The sequence below is a fragment of the Capsicum annuum genome, chromosome 6 (genome assembly GCF_002878395.1).
Source record: "Capsicum annuum cultivar UCD-10X-F1 chromosome 6, UCD10Xv1.1, whole genome shotgun sequence".
NCBI classification, from domain to species: Eukaryota; Viridiplantae; Streptophyta; class Magnoliopsida; order Solanales; family Solanaceae; genus Capsicum; species Capsicum annuum.
In genome coordinates, this window is record NC_061116.1 from 219,070,247 (window position 1) to 219,092,860 (window position 22,614).

At 36.3% G+C, this 22,614-nt stretch overlaps 3 protein-coding genes and 1 non-coding gene across 6 annotated transcripts in view; all 4 read right to left on the minus strand.

Moving 5' to 3' along the window:
- Positions 1 to 3,980, minus strand: part of LOC107875668 (probable DNA double-strand break repair Rad50 ATPase) — an 8,347-nt gene extending 4,367 nt beyond the window's left edge. Inside the window, exons 1-3 of one of the 2 annotated variants that reach the window (XM_016722472.2) lie at positions 2,592 to 3,980; positions 2,221 to 2,488; positions 1,588 to 1,674 (exon numbers count right to left, since the gene is read on the minus strand). In XM_016722472.2, coding sequence (XP_016577958.2) covers positions 1,588 to 1,674; positions 2,221 to 2,454 — 321 coding nt within the window. In that variant the 5' untranslated portion in view covers positions 2,455 to 2,488; positions 2,592 to 3,980. Of the gene's footprint in view, positions 1 to 1,587; positions 1,675 to 1,796; positions 1,913 to 2,220; positions 2,489 to 2,591 lie in introns of those variants that run through there. The other variant, XM_047414041.1, reaches the window with a different exon arrangement.
- Positions 3,981 to 4,136: 156 nt separating this feature from the next.
- Positions 4,137 to 7,414, minus strand: LOC107875667 (photosystem I subunit O). The gene is made up of 4 exons (XM_016722470.2): positions 6,387 to 7,414; positions 5,584 to 5,656; positions 5,287 to 5,466; positions 4,137 to 4,387 (listed from the first exon to the last, which is right to left on the minus strand). Exons 1-4 carry the CDS (start codon positions 6,469 to 6,471, stop codon positions 4,291 to 4,293), a joined length of 435 nt encoding a protein of 144 aa, XP_016577956.1. The 5' UTR covers positions 6,472 to 7,414; the 3' UTR covers positions 4,137 to 4,290.
- LOC124899951 lies at positions 7,294 to 7,410 on the minus strand. The gene has a single exon (XR_007057501.1). It is a non-coding gene; the product is annotated as a U5 spliceosomal RNA (small nuclear RNA).
- Positions 7,415 to 8,083: 669 nt separating the features above from the next.
- Positions 8,084 to 17,336, minus strand: LOC107875666 (mRNA-decapping enzyme-like protein). Of its 2 annotated transcripts, XM_047414042.1 has the most exons (9): positions 16,877 to 17,246; positions 16,756 to 16,796; positions 15,673 to 15,722; positions 14,778 to 14,837; positions 13,907 to 14,051; positions 13,178 to 13,234; positions 12,633 to 12,759; positions 11,583 to 12,056; positions 8,084 to 8,461 (listed from the first exon to the last, which is right to left on the minus strand). In XM_047414042.1, the coding sequence occupies exons 1-9, from the start codon at positions 17,045 to 17,047 to the stop codon at positions 8,405 to 8,407; spliced, it is 1,182 nt and encodes a 393-aa protein (XP_047269998.1). In that variant the 5' UTR covers positions 17,048 to 17,246; the 3' UTR covers positions 8,084 to 8,404. The 2 variants fall into 2 exon arrangements, with proteins under 2 accessions (XP_047269998.1, XP_016577955.1); XM_016722469.2 differs by lacking the exon at positions 14,778 to 14,837 and having other exon boundaries at positions 16,877 to 17,336.
- Positions 17,337 to 22,614: the final 5,278 nt, after the last annotated feature.

Genomic DNA, 22,614 nt, shown 5'->3' on the forward strand with positions numbered 1-22,614 from the left:
CTTATATACCAAAATTGTGAACTATTATGCTAGCTTCGAATAAATACTTGTAGATGCATATTATTTGATTTATATAAACTGTCTTATTTATTCGGATTAGGGCTCCGTTCTAGCAAATATTGAAAAATTATCTTTTAGCATAATATAACATCTATTACTTTAGAACGTGAAGCTAAATTGCAAAACCTTGAATTTATCCCTTTTTTAATTAAGATTAATGAATGATTATTTAGACATTTATATTGTTATGATATGGATTTTAATATTATCGGTGGGTTATGGTTACTATAAGTTCTGGTTCGAGTCCGGCAATTGATTATTATAATTACTATGAGTTCCGGTTCGAATCCGGCAATCAATTATTATGATACTATGAGCTCTGGTTCGAGTCTGGCATTTGATTGTAGTTGGGTTACTCTGAGTTCTGGTTCGAGTCCGGCATCTGATTATTTATGTTTACTTTCATCACTTGTGTGTCCCACCGGCTTATGGCCGGGGGTACGGTTGGGTTAATTGTTTTCTTCAGTGTGCCTAGCGGGCTTATGGGGGCTCAGTTAGGTTATGTTTGATTTATTTGTTATTACTGTATCATTATTTTTTTTTGTATTGGACAAGTTATTCCTTTCATCGCTATTTATTAATAACTCAGATTGCGTCCTTGCATTGTAGTTACACCTTTTCTGTATTAAGCTCAGTCGGTCGATGATGTCTACTGAGTACCCGTTGTTTTTGGTACTCATACTACACTTCTGCATCTTTTTCCTAATGCAGATCCAGGTACTAGCAGTCGGCGTTGACGTGGTTCTTACCTTTCAGTGCTGGTTTAGAGCGGGGTGAGCTTACTGTCGACCGAGGCTGATCCTCCTCTATCTATTCTAGTTAGTCTTTTTCACTCAAGACTACTTGTGTACATTTTAGATTTTTGTCTAGTACTCTGAGTACCTGTTAGTAGTGGCTCTAGTACTGATCTTATCAGGTCTTGAGAGGGATTCATTTGTATAGCTGGTCCTTTTTCCTCCTCTCGTTTTGATATAATACATATGATTTCTTCTTAGTTTTCACTTATTATCGAGATTGTTATTATCATACGCGGTCTTTTATTTTGTCTCTGCCTAATAGCCCATTACCCATCATTCCAGGCTATGATTTGGCTTGCCTACTGGTGGGATAAGGTAGGCACCACGATTTGAGAAATCGGGTCATGACAACTACTGTGGCCGAGCTATGATTCGGATTTAAGTTGCAACCACTAGCAAATAGAGCAATTAAAAAGAAAAACCAGAAATCGAAACTTGGATATGTTTAACCACTTCGCCTCAATTTGAACCTAATTGAGTCAGCTTCACTAATCACTCCTGATGTTTAATGAAGTGGCCCAGAACCATGAGGGTCTCACATTAGGAAAAAAAATATTAAGCAATTTTTTCTCATTTATCTAAGTTTTAGTGGACAGGTTAACCTAGCAGATACCCGTGAAATTAGTGTTCCACGCAAACTAGCCCAACACCAAAGTTAATTTATTTAACAAAATCTCTACATAAAAATGGATTCATGTCAGTAGCATTAAAGAATAACAGAAATGAGTACCTCCATGGAGCAACCATTTTGGTGAGATAGATCAGGCTTCGTCAGTTTTCTTCTTCTATGACTACTGACTTTAGATCGTTCCATTCTCTGCAAAATTCAAGACATAAAATATGTAATTGTAAATATTTCACACACACACAAAAAAAAATAAAAAAATGCATAACTTGAAGCTACAAACTTCTCCAAGAAAATGACCAACAACAACATACCTAATGCATTCCCACTAAGTGAGGGGTCCGACGAGCATAGAGTGTACGCAGACCTTAGCTTTACCTCAGAGATGCGGTAGACAAGGCTGCTTCCGATAGACAACCCCCATCCCCCACCCCCACCAACCACTCCCCCTCTTCGCTCAAGACAAAAACAGAGCAGAAAAAGACTAGTGAAAGTACAAGACATAACAGATAATAAACGGAAACAACAGATAGTCATAGAACAATACTAGAGCCAAAATAATGCTACAATCGAACTACATGAAACACTAGATAGCATCAGAAATGTAAGAACAAGAAACTACGAGAGTAGTCGTACGACTACTAGTAAGGACAACAAGACAATGCACTCCTACTTACAACTAAGAAAACTGACCAACAAAACCAACTTTCCTTAAAAAAAAAAAATATATGTACCCACCTCAGAAACTGGTGCATTAAAAGGATGAGAGAATTGCAGAGGTGCTGAACCCAATTTGGAAACTCTTTCTTTCCAACCCATTTCAACTTGACTCTTCTCCTCCAAATCCTTGAGTTTAGTTTCCCATAAAGTAGCAGCCAGTTTTCTTGCCGAAACTGAAAAGTCATCAGAGCCCTCATCTGTTTGCATATACTTATCATTCTGCACAAATGTTGATCTTGATGAGCTGCTCATTTTCCACTCTGCAACTGCTCTGCTTCACTTCACTCTGCTAAAGTTTTTAAGTAGCTTACCAGACAAAAAGAGAGAAGAAGAAGAAGAGAAGCGGGAAATATCCAAGTAAAGAAACAATGGAGTGTTAAACGTAGTACCCTTTAGGCTTTAGTATATTTCCAAGATACCAGAATGAATGATTGGCATGCAAATCAGAGCCCTTCAAAATATTGGCCTTTTGTTTATCATATAAAGGGCCAAGTACTTACCAATTGATAGAAGTGCAAGTGAGTGTACATGTATAAATTAGTATTTATTTGTTCTTTTGGTTTTATTATTTGGTGCCAATAATCTTTTGTATATAATGTAATGTAATGGTAAATAGATTAGTGAAGGCGTCCCCTTAGTAGCTAACCAATTATGCTCTATTTAACCAGCATATTAGTAGTTGCTTGAGAAGATGGTACTAATATTTTTTACATCAGTATTCGTACTGAATGCAATTGTAGCCGTTGGCTATAGCTTAAATTGGCATATATACATACTGTAAAAGGAGGGAACGGACCCATTTAACGGCTTAAAATGTTTTGGATATCTTTAGAAAATTCCCACAAAAAACACACCAACATTCTGTAACTATTGTGGCCCTCCACATACCCCCCCACATGGCTACAGCAGCAGCCGAATGAGTAACGCGTAAAAACCTATTCTTGAACGGGGAAAAACAGCTGAAAACGACACTTCTATTCTTCGTTTTGATATGCTAGTTGATTAAGGTCAAGATTGATATGCTAGTTGATTAAGGTCAAGAGAGTGCAAGATTAAAGAGAATAAATATACACTAATCAATATAGTTTAATTGGTATTTGAATTAAAATTAATATAGTATTACATAAATAAATTTTAGGCTTAACTTAACCTCAAAAACTAGTTTAAATGATGAAGAATGCTCAAGTCATATCCAAAAGATCACTCATCTAAGTTGTATACACCAATCAATGTTGCTTAATTGGCGTACGAATTAAAATTATGATAGGACTACATAAATAAATTTTAGAATCATATTAAAGAGATTTAAGCACCCCTTAAAGGGTCCACGTGGAAGTCTTCACAAATAGTCATCAAGACGTTTGAGTTTCAATTGAAGGCTATCTTCGTAACTGGACAGTTCCATATATAAATAGGAACATCAATTGAAAATTATATTATATATATGTAATTTGTCAGCTATATTTTTAATTTGATCATCCTTGTAATTATGACCATCATAGGAGTATATCAGTCACTTGAAAGCCTAATAAGCACCTTAATGCTTGTTTGGCCACGAATTTTCGCTCGTCGGAAAATGAACTCCCAAAAACACATGTAACCATAAAATTTCAAAATCTTCAGAAATTGAAAAAATGCCAAATTATTGTCCACTCCAAATTACTCCCAAAATTCAAAAATAACTTTAATTTGTATTTATTTTTAAAAATAAAAAGTATTTTTTTTTTCAAATATTCATAAATTTCATTTTAGGCGAGGATATTTGGATGAAAGATCAAAGATGCATTCTCTTAGAGATCAATGAACCTAAAATCCCTACCAATACTTTCATTATTTACCTATCATAAATGTTATTGACATATAAATTAGTATCACTGCTTATGATAGCCCATTAATCTCATAATATATCGTGCTATGACTAATAAGCAGAAAAATTGAAAAAGAAAAAAATAACTTGGAATGGAGAAATGTGTTTCTTGCCCAGAACATGATGAAATGAAAGAAAACGACAAGCAAAGAGTGAAAGTGGTAGCTTATTTTACTTTTAACAATATACATGAAATTTGCAGAAGAAATTAAAATGATGATCTACTTAGAAAAATAGTCCTCGGTCCGTCCCTTGAATCCAATTTGTCCAAATGTCAAGCAAAGGAACAACCCCAAGTGCCAGCACACTAACCATAGCCTGTCCAGTGTCCCACAACACACAAATTCCAATTCAAAAATTAAACTTTGTTTCAACAAATTCAAAGATTTGATGTGCGAATTCACATACAACATTAATAATTTAACCTATAAACACCAATATATACCGTGTATTCTTACAAAGTGGGGTTTAGAAAGATAGAGTGTAAGCAAAGCAGTTCATACCTCTATCTCAAAGGTGAGGTAGAGAGACTGTTTCCGTACCTCTACAAAACAGTCGTAGTACAAATACAAGCAATGATAGATAGTAATAAAACAACAGATAATGGCAGAATAAGATTATCACCAAATTATACCACAATCACTTCAAAAACTCGATACAAATATAACCACTACAACTACTAACACGGACAACAAGAATTCGTACCTATACAAAACAATCATAGTAGAAATACAAGCAATGCTAGATAGTAATAAAACAACAGATAATAACAGAACGTACAAGATTACCACCAAATAATACTACAATCATTTCAAGAATTCAATACAAATATACCCACTACGACTACTGTACGGACAACAAGAGTCCGTATCTCTACAAAACAATCGTAGCACAAATACAATCAATGAAAGATAGTAACAAAACATCAGGTAATAACAGAACAAGATTACCATCAAATAATACTACCAATCACTTCAAGAACCCAATAAAAGTATACCCACTATGACTACTACTAGTATGGACAACAAGAGTCCGTACCTCTACAAAATAGTCGTAGTAGAAACACACGCAACGATAGATAGTAACAAAACAACGGATAATAACATAACAAGATTACCATCACATAATATTACAATCACCTCAAGAACTTGATACAAGCGTACCACTACGACTACTAGTACGAACAACAAGAGTGCATAGGTATATAGAAAGCATACCAGAATTGAGAAGTGAGAGCAGGAGGAGTTGGGAAGTGAGAGAGTTCAGTGCCAATGCTCTCAAAGAAAAGCCCAGTAAGGCTCTTTCCATTGATTGCTGGAATGCTTGAAGGAGCCAACCATCCAATCAAACCAAATCCAATCACATTAAAGTCTCTCCTCAGCCAGTCCCTCTCAAAACTTACGTCATAAAAACAATCATATAATAAATTAAACTCCTAGAGGAAAAAAAATTTGGAAATATGTATATAGCTATTGTATTAATTAAATGGATTTTTATTTAATATGGTCAATTACCATGTAACTCTGCCTCCTGAAGCTTTTGCTATCCTTAAAGGATTTCTTGCTGTCACTGGTGATCTCAAGAACTCTATCAACAGAAAATATAGAAGATTTTATTATTGAATGATGAATAAATAGAACATTATAGACTGTCTAGATGTGTGTAAAAGTCAAGCTCTTTTTGAAATGATTTTATACTACAAATTAAATTTAACCAACTATAACAAGTGTAATCACTTTTGTCTCAATTTATGTGATCTACATTCTGTTTTAGTTTGTTCTAGAGAATCAAGAATGCTTACTAATTTTCTATATTTATAAACAATATTTTGAATTTGAACTTCTCATTTTAATTTACTCTTTAATAAGATGATTTATAACGTCACCTAAGCATATATAACTTATTTTAGATCATAAATTTAAAAGTCTATTTTTACTTTTTTAAGCTGTGTGTTCATCACATAATGTGGGACGAAATGTGATTATTATATGAGACTTGCTATGAATTGTTCTAAATCAACTTAACCTCATAGTGTAGAAAACCTATACTTAAGTTGTGTCAAATACCAAAATGTCCTTTAATCTTGTAGTGTTAAACATGTCATGTGAAAAAAAGAAAAAATCTGTTTGAAACGAAGTAAAAAGGAAAGTAGTTCATTCTTTTTTAAAAGATCGAGTACATTGTAAGTGTACCAAAGGACTCTCAACTCTTTTTCCAAATGCTATTCTTGATAGATTACCAAACAAAGAAGACAAGAAACAAAAATAGAATAACAACAAAAGAATTTTGGCCAAAATATCATGGGTAAGTGGTATACCTGAGGTGAGGGAAGTCCTCTTAGGAGAAAATCCAGAAAGAGATGAGCTAGCTAAGCCTACAACAGTGGACATTGTTGCTGCCATTCTTGCTTGATTCCTTCTTCTCTAAGAGAATAGTATTCAGTTAGTGGTAGGGGGGTCACTATAAAGAGAGTGTAAAAATAAATTGATGATTTATGTGGACAATGTTGATATTTGGGAAATGTGTGGTGACAAGTAGGATTGTCTCTTTCATAAAATTTATAAGATATGTTGTTGATCAATGCCTTATTGCCATGTGGATTCTTATAGATAAACTGGTTTGTGTTTTGGATAATGTGTTTGAGCTGGCCAATCTAAGAGGAACTCAATTACCAATAATCCAATATGTGTATCTATTTTGGTTTTTCTGATTTTAAAAATTACAACTGTAACAACATACCAAGAGAATTCTCACTAACGAGGGCGTATGCAAATCTTATTGTACCTAAGTGAATTTCCACGAGTGGAATTCAAGAAGAGTAGAGCATATGCAAACCTTATTCTACCTAAGTGAATTCCCACGAGTGGGGTTCGAGACTAGTAGAACTTACGCAAACTTTATTCTAGCTCGTGAAGATAAATATGTGGTTTTTGATTAAAAAGAATATATGAAAGTAAATTATCAACGGCCTTATTTTCCTGTTATTATGCATTTGTCACCATCACCAATTTACAAGTTTCTCATTGATTTAACCCTAACCCTTTCAGTGGAACACGCTGAGGCGCAAATCTGAATTATGAATGTAAGTTAATTGAATCATCAAAGGTCACTTCAAATGTGTTTATAGTAAAATCTTCCGAATGTCTAAAGTCTTCATAAGGAACTTTATATTAGTACTATGAATATTAAAGGTGTAAACAAGTGTTAAATACTAGCATTGTTGGGGTTTTCATTGAAGAACACCCCTCTAAAAATTGGCGTATGCCACTATTTGCGGCGAGCACACGGTATTCTTTAGTAAAAGGCGAAAGAATAGTTCGCTTTGTGCTCACCGCGTGGCTGCGTGGAGGGTTTTCTAAGGCGAAATAGCTCCTTATATATTAGTTTCAGCTGCCAGCTTCTTCTTATGTTTCGATGTGGTACTTTCCCAGTTTTCACACTGCAATTATGGGCATTGTTTGTATGGACTCTGGTTCTGGTGAAGCAGAACCTATATAATGAAGCTCAAAATTACTTAAAATCCTTTAAATATTCTTTCTGTTGGTAATTCTTTATTAAATATTACCCATCTTAATATCAATTATATCGTAGTTATTCTGCTATATTATAGCAACTTTACGAGGTGTAATTATCTCTCATTTGTTGCTAATGATGCTAATAATATTAATTTTATAAATAGGAATGTTTCTTATATTTGTCTTCAACATGTTTCATTCGATAAAACTATAAACTTGAACAACAGTAGTGATATAATTCATATATCATGTTATGCTAATTGGTAACAGATTTGGTAGAAAAAACAAATCAATCCATAAGTTCACCCTAGTCAGTACAGCTTTTTTTTTAAATTTCATTCTCCACAGGAGTCGATATTTCCAGAAAACTAAGCATTCATTACACTGGGTGCACCCTGCTCCATATTCAATATTCTCTGAGTTTATATTTCATAAGAAAACTAACTCCACTATTATGTCAATCAATTCTCAAATCTTTCGTACTGAACCAGACTAGGGATTGATCACCATATAAAAACAATTGTTGATAGACTTGAGGCTGATAACATTCACGGTTCACATGATTATCGCTTTAGCACTGTAAAGAACAAAATTGGAATGTCCAGACCATAGATAAAAGAAACTATATATCAAAGAGGTTAAATTCCAAAACCTAACGCACTGGAACAAACTACATAACTTTACACAGCGGGTCTCACACAGACACCATAAACACACAGCACTCCCTATACCCTATACAACGCCCATATGATCCTCTTTAGCCCAGGTGAATCGATATAAGGAAATTTCATAAGATGAATTAGAAGAGTTCCTCTTTATATTATGAATGATGAACATTCAGCACTGCACGGTATACCATGTCTATGAATTGGTCGTCCTGAAATGGAAATAAAAATTGCATTAGATGCATGAAGAGACCAGTAGAGAACTTATCTTATCAAGGCTCATAATAAGAACAATTAGCAAAGAATAATGCTCATAATAAGAACACTTACCATTGACTCTATCAAGAGTAGACAAATCAATAACCCATGAACTTACAACACCACTATAGCTCCTACTAAAGTTCCTCAATAGTTCATAATAGCTGAATTCAGAACCTTCCATTGGTTCTTAAATCTCAAATTCTCTACAGGTCCATCACAGGAATTGTTCAGTGTGGTTATATTTTACAGCTGAGCTTTTATCTATCTTCCAAAATTCTGTGGTTTTTATAAGAGTACCAAGAAGCTAATTTGGCATTCTTTATACAGGCCAAAAAGTTTATGGCTTCATGGTGTTTAATGAGTTACCAATGAATTGCCACTTTCGAATTGTAGAGCAGTTAGAAAGCTTCTGCTCATTCCATTATATTGCTTTAATATTTTTGTTGCACAAGCAATCAATCACCGAGATGATATTTTTTGGGGATAACGACGAGCAAATAGATTATCCTTTCTCTTTCCTTTTTAAAACCCAAGGGCACAAATATTTTTCTTTCTTAATTAGCCTTTATGGAATGAATATACTTTTTGGAACCGGTTTTATGGAATGAATATATTTGTCATCCAATTATTTTGATTCCTTCATTGTTGACACTATTGTGTGTGTATATTGACCAATCCTTCCTCCCTCCCACTTGGTATGGTTAAGGATCAAAGACAACCATATCATTCTGATGTGTAGCACTGTGTCAGCAATATTTTTATTTTACCAGCTACCAAGTGAATCACTTTAGATCTAGTACCTAAAACTGATAGTTGACTAATGATTCCAGGCAAAAAGGAATTCTAACATTTTACAGGTTGACGTTCATATCAATTCTAAAATTCTTCTATAGCAATAGAATTGAGAGTTGATGCGGTCTAGACAAGTATTAAACTATTAGAGAAATACACACATAACACTACCAATAAAATAGGACCATATAAATACATAAAGGGGGAATATGATGAGGAATTCACAAAAAACAAGCATATAATAAGGAAGATATAAAAAGGGGAAATCAGGAGTATCACAAAGAAAAATTAGATCAGCAATTATGTATTTCCTTAAAGCAAAATACGCAACCTATTGTACAGCATAAACGACCATCTTATGTTTGAACTACTCACCATGCATTAGAAGGTCTATGCAGCTATGCAGATTATGCCAGACGACTTCCTCTAATAATATCCTATGTGTTTGCTACTCGCACCCTCTGCTTGATGTGATATTTTTATTCTTAACCAATTTCAACAACAACAACAACAACAAACCCAGTGTATTCCCACATAGTGAGGTCTGGGGAGAGTAAGATGTACGCAATCCATACCTCTACCTCCAAAGAAGTAGAAAGGCTGTTTCCGATAGACCCCCGACTCGAGACACGGAATACTACACAAATTCATAGTAAAGCATGGAACAAGATGGCATAACATAAATACAACACCCACAAGTAATAGAAAACAGAGAAAAGTAAACAGATTCGTAATAAAGCATGAAACAAGGTATCATAACAAGAATAATACCCCCACCAAATAATTCCTTACACTAGCGACCCAAACTGACCCTAGCCTTCTGCCCTAATTCGCATCCTCCAGATCTTCCTATCTAGGGTCATGTCCTCAGTGAGCTGTAACTGCTCCATGTCCCGCCTAATCACCTCTCCCCAGTACTTCTTCAACCTACCCCTACCCCGCCTGAAACCATCCAAAGCTAGCCTCTCACACCTACGAACCGGGGCATCCATGCCCCTCCTCATCCTTCTTAACCAATTTCGAATTACAAATATCCATCTTAACATCTACATCCTTACAACACCTATCCAGTGAAGAAGCCCAATAATTGTTCCTATAACACTGATATACACAAACAAGCTTTTCATTTTATTAGGTATCTTCCTGGCGCATAAAGCTCCTACGCCACTTTTCCGCTTCACCATTCTATTTTAACTTTGTACCGCATCTTCACCTTTCATGCCATTCTCTTGGGAGACTGAGACTAGCCCTACGGAACAGAAATTGCTACATTTAGTCAACACGATCCCCCCAATCTCACTTAACTTTTTGTTCTTCTTGTGAAAATCCAAGAATAAACTTTTAATGCTTATTTTCTAACTTAAATCTACTTATCACAAACCCCTTATTCTCCAGAGTGCTTCTCTATAGTACCAGGTTTTAGTTTAACCCCTAGCTAATTTTTCCAATTAACATATTATCATCAATGCATACATGCACCATCTAACCCCATCTTGCACTCTATGGGTAACCTTATCCAAACCTAGGGTCTATGTTGCTCTGACTCTTCAATAATATCAAGGACGAGTCGGATCCTCCAAAACTACTGCATATTTGAGGATCCGACATGGGTGCAACAACATTTTGGGAGAGTTCGAGCAACATGGCCTAGGGTAAAGAAGAATAGGCTCAAGGAATAAACCAAGAGTAAGTTCATGGTTATGGTAGATTCCATTATTCTCATGTGTGTGTGTGACAGTCATGTCATACATATCCCTTTTTTTCCATGAATAAACAATTAATAATAAGAAAAAGGAAATCAAACAACACTCTGGTGTTACATGTGGTGTAGTTTCCAATATGCTCGTCAAATGTACAACGCAAGAGCAACCAGGGGGTAATCAGGTTCACTGATACACCATATATATGTAAACGGTGTAAAATGCAAAAGTCCTAGACTGCAAATGTCATCATGCTTCTCAGTGGAATGGCATACAGACATGACTCCAGATGAAACCTCAAAGCCTAAAGGAATTGAGGAAAATGAGAGAAGCTACAAAAACCAAGTCCTAAAAGCGATTACTGCATATTCTAACTCACTTTATGTGAATTGTTCCCTACATAGATGCAAATTAGAACAATTGTTTTCATTTCAGTATACTCTCTCAGAAGAGTGTTATTTACCTTGTTGTATCAATGTCTCATTACAAAGCTAAGAAATTAACTGCAGATTATTAAAAGCTTAATGCCTTCAAGTATGTTTAGCAAAGCAAGGTAACTATGGAATCCGGGAAAGCATACCTGAACAAGCATTACAAGTGCTTCACGCACTTTGTCTCTGCTAACAACAGGTCCATAGTTTGGGATAGGAGAAGAAGTAGGCGTGAGAGATGGAGGAGGAGTGGGCGGAGGAAATGGTTGAAGCAAAGGAGCTCCATAAGGGCGCTGGAGATTCCCAAGTGGAAGAAGTGGAGGAGCAGTGGGCACCGATGAAGAAATGGGAGGCATCAGCGGAGAAGAGGCAGGTGGAGGACCAAAAAAAGATGATGGCTTCACCAGATTTGAAGACCATTTAGCACTGCTGTCTGGTTCAGGTGCATCAATGTGGGGCCTCAAAAGGGAAGAAGCCGAAAGAGGAGGAGATGGAATCAGGACCGGGGATGAAGATGGTGGTACAGAAGCAGGAGGGCGAGGAGAAGGTAGGATAGCTGGATTTGAGTGGTATAGCTGCCCTTGAACTGCAGTACTAGAAGCATTCCCGATTGTCATAGCGTTCTGTAAAAGAGAAGCACAAATTTGGTTAAGATGAGGCAACATAGTAAAAATCAAAATTTCCAGCTATTTTTCTCTTTCAAGAAGTATTTAATATGTGCTTTATGTTTTTCCCTTACTAACATAAATCATTAATCATTGGCTAGTTTCAAAATTAATGTTATTAAAGAAATTCCTGCCAATAGAGTAAACTTGGTCCATCACTTTTTTTTGTCTTGACCTTGATAATGTCATCGGCATGAATTGCTGTCCCAATACTCCTCAAGACTTTATCCAAGTGATTTAGACAGCGTTCTAACATTGTATATTAGGGTCAAATAATCGGTAATGTTTTGAATTGCACAAGAGTAGTCACATTTCAACTAACATATTGAATGCATATCGCATATACTCCACTATATTTAAGGAAACTTGTTCTATACAAAAGTAAAGATCTGAATACAAATGCCTAGCAAGCGAGAAACAGAAGAGCTTCAAAAAGCACTGCACACGGAAAAGATACTCCTTTCAGAAAGATCTCTTGCACAACAGACACAATATATTGGAAAGGAACAAGAGGAAGGGAGGAAAAAGGCATACACTGAAGAAGTTCACAAAGGAATTGTCCTCGGGGATATGTGGAGCATTTGAGGCTGTAGATGCTGCCGGCTCCAGAGGACCGTCAATTACAGCCATGGTTGGAACTGCTTCCAGCTCTTCAAATTCACTGTAGTTAAATTGCATATTACCAAAAGCTACTTTCAGAAACCAATTGACAGCAACTGGCATCAGTCAGGTTATGGATAACAGAAGGAAAGAGATTATTCCAGAAACAGTTAAGCAATTCGTCTTAGACCTTAGATGGCCCTACTTGACAAATATTTGTTAGATCTTGTATAATTACTTCAAAACGTACAAGAGAGAGTGCTTTTTTTCTTTTTCTTTTTCTTTTTTTAACATAATACCCAAAATTGTGTATGATTGGAAAATGCCATGTACTAGAAGCATTCAAGAGAGAGCCCTTGTTCTTTTACTTCTGTTTATCCCTCCTATATCCCACCCACCCCCCCTTTTTGGGGTGGGGGTTGGGGGATGAGGGTGTTCAATCAAAGTATCTAAATTATACTAAGCATAAATTGGAATACCTCTTCGTCAATGGTACTTTTGACTTGGTAGGCACCTTGGAATATGCACCGAGTATCCTGTCACCAGTAAACACTAAATTGATTGACAGGTTTTAAAAGTTAATCATCAAAGAGAAAATGCATCGAAGATATGTTTGTATTCAGTGTGGTAGAAAGGTACTTCTCATTAGGCTGGTCGAACAATTCACTTAACTAGGGTCTGTTGGAAGTGCTGATTTGCTTCAGTAGGCACCATGCTATGCAATCTCACTTCCATAATCTTCAACAAATATTATATACTACAGTTTCTTCAGAGCATCGAGTAGGGCGCTAAATGTTTCCAAACTAATTTTCTGAAACAATGCTAGAACTAATAGACACTAGCTTAGACATTAGATTGATTATAAATTATCTATGTTTTCACTATATCTAAAAATCATCAACTAACAAATGTTCCCGCATATGTATTCTCCAAATCAAATAAACAAAGGAAAACCTGCACTGAGCAAGTTGAATTTTGAGAAATATGATAACGTATGAACCTCATCAAATCACAATGAAGCCAAGTATAAGTACTAGAAATAAAGTACTCCTCGACATCAAAAGCATGAACAACTGAATCCTTCAAATGCATGCAAATTTAATTACTTTGTTTTCTAGAATTAACACCCTCCACATTTGGAACCAAAAAGTCTACGAGGGTGGGAGGAAAGGAATCAATTCTGGAGAGAAAAGCTGTGAAAAGATTACCTGTCAAAGAGATTTGCAACTTCTTCACATTCACGCTGATTATAAAACCATATCCCGTTAACTTCTTGGCAAGCATTTCGATACAACAAATATGGAAGCTGGATCTCATACTCAAAATCCCCCAACAAATCCTCCACCAAATTATCTGCTCACCGGAATGAACACTTTTTTAAGGTACAGTAATTAAACATACGTACTCACACAGGAGGAAAACTCACAAACTTCCTATTGCAACTTTCAGTAAATAATACAATCCAAGCGTTAAACACCAAATTTACTAAGATACACCACCATTTCTGTTAAGTTCTTTATTTATTATTTTAGAAGTGCACTCCATAATATCTTACATAAAAGGAGTTCTTTGAATTCCAATCTTCTAAAAATTGTTGTCATCTCTCTATTTTACCTCTGCATTCCCAAATCCCATTTCTGCACATGACTCAACACAGTTGGAACCCCAGTGTTTTTAAAGTGCCAACACAAAGGCACTAATGGCAGAGCGCTAAGCATTATTTCAACTAAAGCTTAGTAGTGAATCCTGAAGCCATAGATAGAAAAGTGAAGGGGGCTTTTGGAACCATACCTCTCGTGTCTCTCAGTTACCTAGCCATAGATAGAAAAGGGAAACGAGGCTTTTGGAACTCTCAGTTACCATGGAACAGGAAACGTAAAAAGGATATTTGTTTTCTTTCTTTCCTTCAAGGTCTTGAGCCGGAGGTCTTTTGAAAACAGCCTCTCCCTCTCACCTCTGAGGTAGTGGTACGGACTGCGTACACTTTACCCTCCTCAGACCCCACTTTGTGGGAATATATTGGGTATGTTGTTGTTCTTTTCTTTCTTTTTAAATAAGTAAGAAAGACTGAAAGAGTACTCAATGTTGTGCTGTCCTCGTTTATTAAATGATGATATTGCACTGAATAGTAGCTTCCATCTGCCAAAATCATATTTTGTACTCAGGGTTTTAGAAATTTGAAAACTAAGTGATCAACATGCAGGCCAGATATTTTATGAAGAACGTGAGCGACTTTAGGCATCCAATTTTATCAAAAGAGAACGCTTTTTCCTGTTATTGGAGCAAGCGGCAAGAAGTTTTGGTCTTAAAACAAGCAAGAGCATCATTTCACTCTCGTTACACGACTAAGCGTACCACAAGACCAGACAAGTTACTCCTGCGCCTCAAGTAGGCATCTGTCTTTTACGTTCTAAGATTACTCCTCTTATTTAATGATAGTCCAACTGCATTCTTCTCTCCTTTTTATTTGATTTACATTTCATGGACCTGTGCTGTCATCCAATTAAATGAAGGAAAAGCCAGCGTTCATACTAAAACTTCACATCTGAGTAAAGCAAGGAATCAGTCCAAATGCTAATGCAAGGATCTTATGAGTATCTTCACCATGGTATTTATTTGTTAAAGGATTCTTCAACAACAACAACAAATCCAGTAATCCCACAAAGTGGGGTCTGGGTGTTGAATGATTCTTAACCCCCCCCCCAAAAAAAAAAAGTAACTCTGCCTCTGACCCAAAATAAATATAATATACTTCACATTGCTGTGATGTGTAAAGGTTATAAACCTGATCAATAGTATTACTACATTTCCGGGGTCCCCACATCAAATAGTCAATCATGTACTATAAGCTTCAAGATTATGAACATTTTTCAACAGCAAAAAGGTAAGATACTTTCAAATCCGCTAAACACAAAAGGCAAGCCAAGAGATATTATTGTGTTTATAGTCATTATTCAGAAGCAGAGAAACTGACCTGTATTCCTGCGGTTCATAACAATAAACTGGAACCGAGGTTGAGAACTCCTGTAAGACCCGCTAGAAAAGTAATTATCACCGAAAAGAAAAAGTACAAGAGATCAAAATTAAAACTTAAAACATATATTCCAGTAAAGATTGAGTTCTTTAACTAGAATACATAGACCTCATAAAGCTCACTGCTTTCTTCAAAACCCAAGAACAAACGAAGGAAAATAAGCTTTTCTAGTGACAAAGCTGGATAAAGAGGACGGCTATAGTAAGTTAACAGCCATCATCAACATAGTCTTACTACTTGCTGCGTTCACTTTTACTAGTCCAGCATTCCAAAACTTGATTTTCACTTTTAACCTATCAAGAAAAGACAATTACTTTTTCCTGTTTATTCTCACCATTAATTATTTAATCCCCAAATCATTCCCAGGACCAAAGATTTTTTTTTTTTCTAAATTTTTTAAAACCCCTTCCTAGGAGCTCCACCTATTTCCTCCCTTGGCGACTCAAACTCACAATGTCAGGTTGAAAGTGCAAGGTGCTTACCATCCGAATAACCCCTTCTTGTCTCAAGACTTAAAACAAATATTTGAGTAAGGATGAGTTCTTTAACTAGAACAACCAAAGACTTCGCGGAGGTCTCTGCTTTCTTCAAATCCCAAGAACAAGTTAAGCAAGATAAGTTTTTCTAGTCACAAAGCCGGATGAAAGAGGACAGATATAGTAAGTTAACATCCGGCATCAAGATAATTTTACTACTCCCTCCGTTCCCTTTTTCTTGCAACTTCTAAAATATCAAGAAAAAGACGACTAATTTTTTCTTGTTTTACCCTCTAACTTTAATTGCCTATTTCCCAAATCGTTTCCTGGACCTAAGACCATACAAAATGATACATCAATTAATACGGGGTAAGCCGGTTTAACACTCATACTAATCATTGTTTAGGGCGTGCAAAGTTGAAATTGGACAAATAAAAGTTAACGGCGGATGTATGAGGGAAAGAATAATCTGAACAAGGGAAACTAAAGCTGATCCAACTAAGAAACTGAGATGTAGCTAATTAATTATTTGAAACAAAAATCTCACCTCTTGACAACAAATAGAGATCCTTCAACATCCTTTCGACTCTACACAACAAATTCAATAACAACATCAATACAAAAGTATCAAACAGCAAAAAAAAAAATCGCCAAAATAGAAATTGTACCCATTGGCTATTATCAATACTGAATTGGTACAAGGTAACATGAGCAGCAGTGATAAGGATTTCTTCAATGAAAGGATCAATTCGTTGAAGAACCGTTAAGTTAAGGAGCTTGGTGCTGTTCTGGTCCAGATTCGGCATCAATTTCCCGTTGTTGTTCTGCTGTGAAGACATTGTTCAACACCGAATCTGAGAACCGTAACTTAGCTGCTCTGAGCTGTCACACACAAACCCTAGAATTTGGTCCAATTTGAAGCAAGGATTTGTTTGTTTGTTTGTTTGCTGTGTGTATATATGTGATGATGGTAGAGATGATGAACAGGGGAAAGACACATCAACTCTTCGATTTTAGTTCAGAAAAATAAATAATACAGTATTTTTTTTTTTATTTCTTTTTTTATATATGTAGAAAAAAAAATTCTTTTATTTTTTTTTTAGTTCTACTTCTACTTGCAAAGTTTTATGTATAAAACTAAATATCAAAATACAGAATTTTATATGGTGGTGGGACGTGAAAATGGTTTTTCGTAGCATTATTGTTATAGTTATTATTTTAAATTATTTAAATATATTGCAAGAAAAATTTGAGACATCTTAACTAACTAGTTGGCTACGCCGTGCTACGGTCAATATTGTTCTTTAAAAATTCTATGTTATGTATAATTCTATCGCTTAATTAAAACATTCATTTGGTTGATAAATTTTAAGTTAGGTATATATTATTATATTTAGATAGAAAATGCTCTATTAGATCCTGTATTATGTCAGTTTTGTAAGTTGGACACTTTTACTTACAAGTTTGTCATCTGAACCCATCAAAAAACAACATTTCACACCTTTTAACCGTTGACCTTGCTATGTGGCAAGATCATGGTGACTAGGACAAAGAGAAAGTAACCACTCGCCTAGGAATGCGAGTGGGGTCAATTTTGGCTAATTTACGCGACATCACCAAAAAAATTATATCTCAATGTGAAAGTATTGAAATTATGATCCGCTTAATCTTATAGATGTCGAAAACATGCATGTATAACATATCAAAAATTTAGATTTTAACACCTTTTTTATTGTTCTAGATGATTTTTTTGAAGTCCATCTTGACAGAGGATTTCAAATTTGCATTGCCTCACCAAATAATTTATTTCTTGATGTGGGATCATCACCACCAAAGGGCGTTTTTATTTCCTCAAATCAGATTTTGAGGGCTTTATTCTCATCAAGGCATCTTGCCTCAATCCAAGTTGGTGATTTATAACTTTTAAGATCACAACGCTTTGATAGGTAATATCCTTTCTATTTGTGTTTTTGCTTTCTTTCTTGTTTCCTTTTTTTTTTTTTTTTTTTTTTTTGGAGAATTGAAACAGATAGAAATATGCAAAAATTGACTTAGGATGCGAGAGTTTAACTTCGCCTCCATCACTTTAAGTCTGACCAATTTCACTTGAAGATGGTGGACATCGGCTTAAGGTGCGAGAGTTTAACTTCGCCTTTGTCACTTTAAGTCCGACCAATTTTACTTGAAGATGGTAGACATCGGCTTAAGGTGCGAGAGTTTAACTTCGCCTCCATCACCTTAAGTCTGACCAATTTTACTTGAAGATGGTGGACATCGGTTTAAGGTGCAAGAGTTTAACTTCGCCTCCATCACTTTAAGTCCGATCAATTTTACTTGAAGACGGTGGACATCGGCTTAAGGTGCAAAATTTTAACTTCGCCTCCATCACCTTAAGTCCGACCAATTTTACTTGAAGACGGTGGACATCGGCTTAAGGTGTAAAATTTTAACTTCGCCTCCATCACCTTAAGTCCGACCAATTTAACTTGAAGACAGTGGACATCGGCTTAAGGTGCGAGAGTTTGACTTCGCCTCCGTCACCTTAAGTCCGACCAATTTTACTTGAAGATGGTGCAATGATTTTCTTTAAGTATGGGCCCTTTTCAATGTTCAGCTTAAGATGCAAAGGGACAAATCTTGTCCACCTTAAGGCATGCAAATTTTGATATCCTTTTAAGGATAAATTTGCAAGAAGCCAGCTTAAGGTACAAAGGAACAAAATTTGTCCACCTTAAGGTATGGAAACTTTGAGATCCTTTTAAGGATAAACCTATTAGAGGTCAGTTTAAGGTGCAAAGGGAAAAATCTTATCCACTTTAAGGCATGGAAATTTCGATATTCTTTTAAGAATAAACCTGTTAGAGACCAACTTAAGGTGCAAAGGGACAAATTTTGTCCACCTTAAGGCATGGAAATTTTGAGATCCTTTTAAGGATAAACCTGTTAGAGGCCAGCTTAAGGTGCAAAGAGACAAATTTTGTCCATCTTAAGGCATGAAAATTTCGATATCCTTTAAGGATAAACCTATGAGAGGCCAGCTTCAGGTGCAAAGGGACAAATTTTTTCCACCTTAAGGCATGAAAATTTTGAGATCCTTTTAAGGATAAACCCGTTAGAGGCCAGCTTAAGGTGCAAAGGGACAAATTTTGTCCACCTTAAGGCATGAAAATTTTGATATTCTTTAAGGATAAACCCATGAAAGGCCAGCTTAAGGTGCAAAGGGACAAATTTTGTCCACCTTAAGGCATGGAAATTTCGATATCTTTTTAAGGATAAACCCGTTAGAGGCCAGCTTAAGGTGCAAAGGGGAAAATCTTGGCTTACCTTAAGGCATGGAAATTTTAATATCCTTTTAAGGATAAGTCCGTGAGAGGTTAGCTTAAGGTGCAAAGGGACAAATTTTATCCACCTTAAGGCATGGAACTTTTGAGATCTTTTTAAGGATAAACCAGTTAGAAGCCCGCTTAAGGTGAAAACGAACAAATCTTGTCCACCTTAAGGCATGTAAATTTTGAGATCCTTCTAGTTGTAGGCTTGGAGAACTTTGGCATTCCAAATACCATTGAAGGAACTCTCTTTATTTTCGACGGGTTACCCCGATTGAGTCACAAATAGTTAGAGTAAGTCCAAAATTTAATTAGAATAATTTCATACTTGGTATCCATATGGTAGATACTTGCAAGAACATATTTTTTTTTACAGTCATGCAACTGAACTCAGAATGAAATTCCAAGCACCTGCGTACCCCAGTAAAAGGATCAAGTCACAACGTAGTTTTGGGTGAGGTTTTTTTTTTAGCCATACACAGTTTATACTCTTGCGGGCCAGGAATGGACATGCAGTTTATACTCGTGCCTTAAAAAGTACTTATGCAGTTTATACTCGTGCCTTAAGGAGTGTACATGCAGTTTATACTCGTGCCTTAAGAAGTGTACATGTAGTTTATACTCGTGCCTTAAGGAGTGTTATCTTCCTTTAGGGATAATACTTCTTCAAGAACTTGGCATTGATGGGGCCAATCCTCACACCATCTGCATCGACAAACTTGTAAGCACCATTTGAATATGCCTCTTGTACGACATATAGTCCATCCCACTTTGAGGTGAATTTTTCCCCAGACTTATGAGAAGTGATAATGGGTCTCCTTACTGCAAGGACTTGGTCTCCAACTTGGAAGCACCTCAAGCGAACTCTTTTGTTGAAAGAACAAGATAGCCGGGCTTGATAGCATTCAAGATTTTATTGATCCTCCAGCCTCTTCTAATCAAGAGCTTCTAACTTTGCAAGACGCAACTTAGAATTTTCTTCATCGGTGAGCCCTTCTTGAATAGCCAGTCTCAAAGAAGGTATTTGATGCTTAAGTTGCAGGACTGCTTCAACTCTAAAAGTAAGCGAGTATGGAGTTACTTGCGTTGGTGTACGGTAAGTTATCCTATACACCCATAAAGCTTCTTCCATTCGCTCATACCAGTCTTATTTGGATTTAAAGACGACTTTCTTCAACAAGTTGCATAAAGTCTTATTGAATGCTTCGGCTAGACCATTGGCGGCAGCATGGTACATAGAAGACTTGCGCTGCTTGAAGCCAAAGAGATCACAAATCTTATTCATCAGTTTATTATCGAACGGCTTGCCATTGTCGGTTATTATATATTAAGGGATTCCAAAGCGGTAGACGATATTCACTCGGATAAAGTTTGCAACATTTTCTTTCTTTATTCCTTAAGAGTAACAACTTCAGCCCACTTTGAGAAGTAATCTGTCGCAGCCAAGATGTATAAGTATCCACCAGAAGACTTTGGTAGTGGACCAACAACATCCATTCCCCAAGCATTGAATGACCAAGATGCTACAGTTGGATGTAGTAACTCAGGAGGTTGATATATGAAATTTGCATGGAATTGGCAAGCTTTGCATCTTCTAGCATAGTCCAAGCAATCTTTCACCATCGTTGGCCAATAATATCCCATCCTTTTAATGTGAAAATGGAGCTTCAGTTTAGACTGATGTGATCTACAAACTCCCGAGTGTGCTTCTTCCAAAGCTTGAATTGCTTCTTCCTCTCCTAAACATCATAAGAGCACTCCTTCAAATAATCTTTGGTACAGTGTGTCTTTATAGTAAAGGAAGCGAGATGCACGACAACGAATGTCAGTCCTTCTCCTTGGATCCTTTGGAAGTATCCCATAACATTAGTAATCAATGATAGGTTGTCGTCAATCTTATTTTGCAGTTTTAGATATGGCAATGAGGTATTCAACTTTACTTTCTTCATCCTCAGTTGATGGAGGTACTACCCATTCTTGGCGAATAGTAACTTGCATCTGATTTGGAAGAGTCAGGGTTGAGGCCAATGTAGCTAGGGCATCAGCTTGCTTATTTTTTCTCCTTGGCACATGTTGGAGGGTTACTTCTCTAAGACACCCCATCAACTTCTGTGCATAATCATGATATGGTCGTAGCTCAGGCTTTCTGACTCTATAGCTTCCCAAAATTTATTCGATCACTAATTGGGAGTCACCAAACACTTGTAATTGTAGTTGTTTCATGTCAACTACCATCTCAAGTCCAAGTATTAACGCTTGATATTCAGCAACACTATTAAAGCAACGGTTTGTTAGGGTAAATGAGTATGGGATGACCTCTTCTTGCGGAGTAATGAACACCACCCTGGCACCAACTCCATCTCGATGTGCGGCCCCATCAAAGTATATTTTCCATAGGGGTTTGGCTTCAATAACTATTGCATCTTCATCAGGAAGTTCATCACTCAATTTCCAATCATCAAGTATTAGGTGGTCTGCCAAGAAGTCAGTCAATGCTTGTCCCTTTAAGGACTTTTGGGGAACGTACACAATCTTAAACTCTTGAAATTGAAGGTACCATCTTGCAAGTCGGTCACTAAGGACTGGTTTCGACATTACAAACTTGATGGGATTCTTTCTAGACACAAGACGAATAACATGAGCCTGAAAGTAGTGTTTCATCTCTTGGATTAAGAAAGCCAATGCCAAATATAACTTTTTAATTGGAGAATACTTCAAATCGTTTGGTGTCATCATTCTGCTCAGATAGTAAAGAGAGTTTTTTTTGCCTTCACTATTTTCTTGAGCCAATAGTGCTCCGACTGACCTTTCTTGTGCCGCAATATAGAGTATCAACGGTTTTTCAGGTATGGGTTCCGCAAGAATTGGTGTCTTCATTAAGTGTGATTTGATACTCTCAAAGGCATTACTACAAGCTTGGTCCCATTCGAAGGGAGTGTACTTCTTCATGAGACGACTAAATGGTTGACATTTTTTGGCCAGGTTTGAGATGAACCTCCTTAAATATGTTAGCCTTCGTTGAAGGTTTTTTAACTCATGAATATTTCGAGGTTCGGGCATCTTAAAAATCGCATCAACCT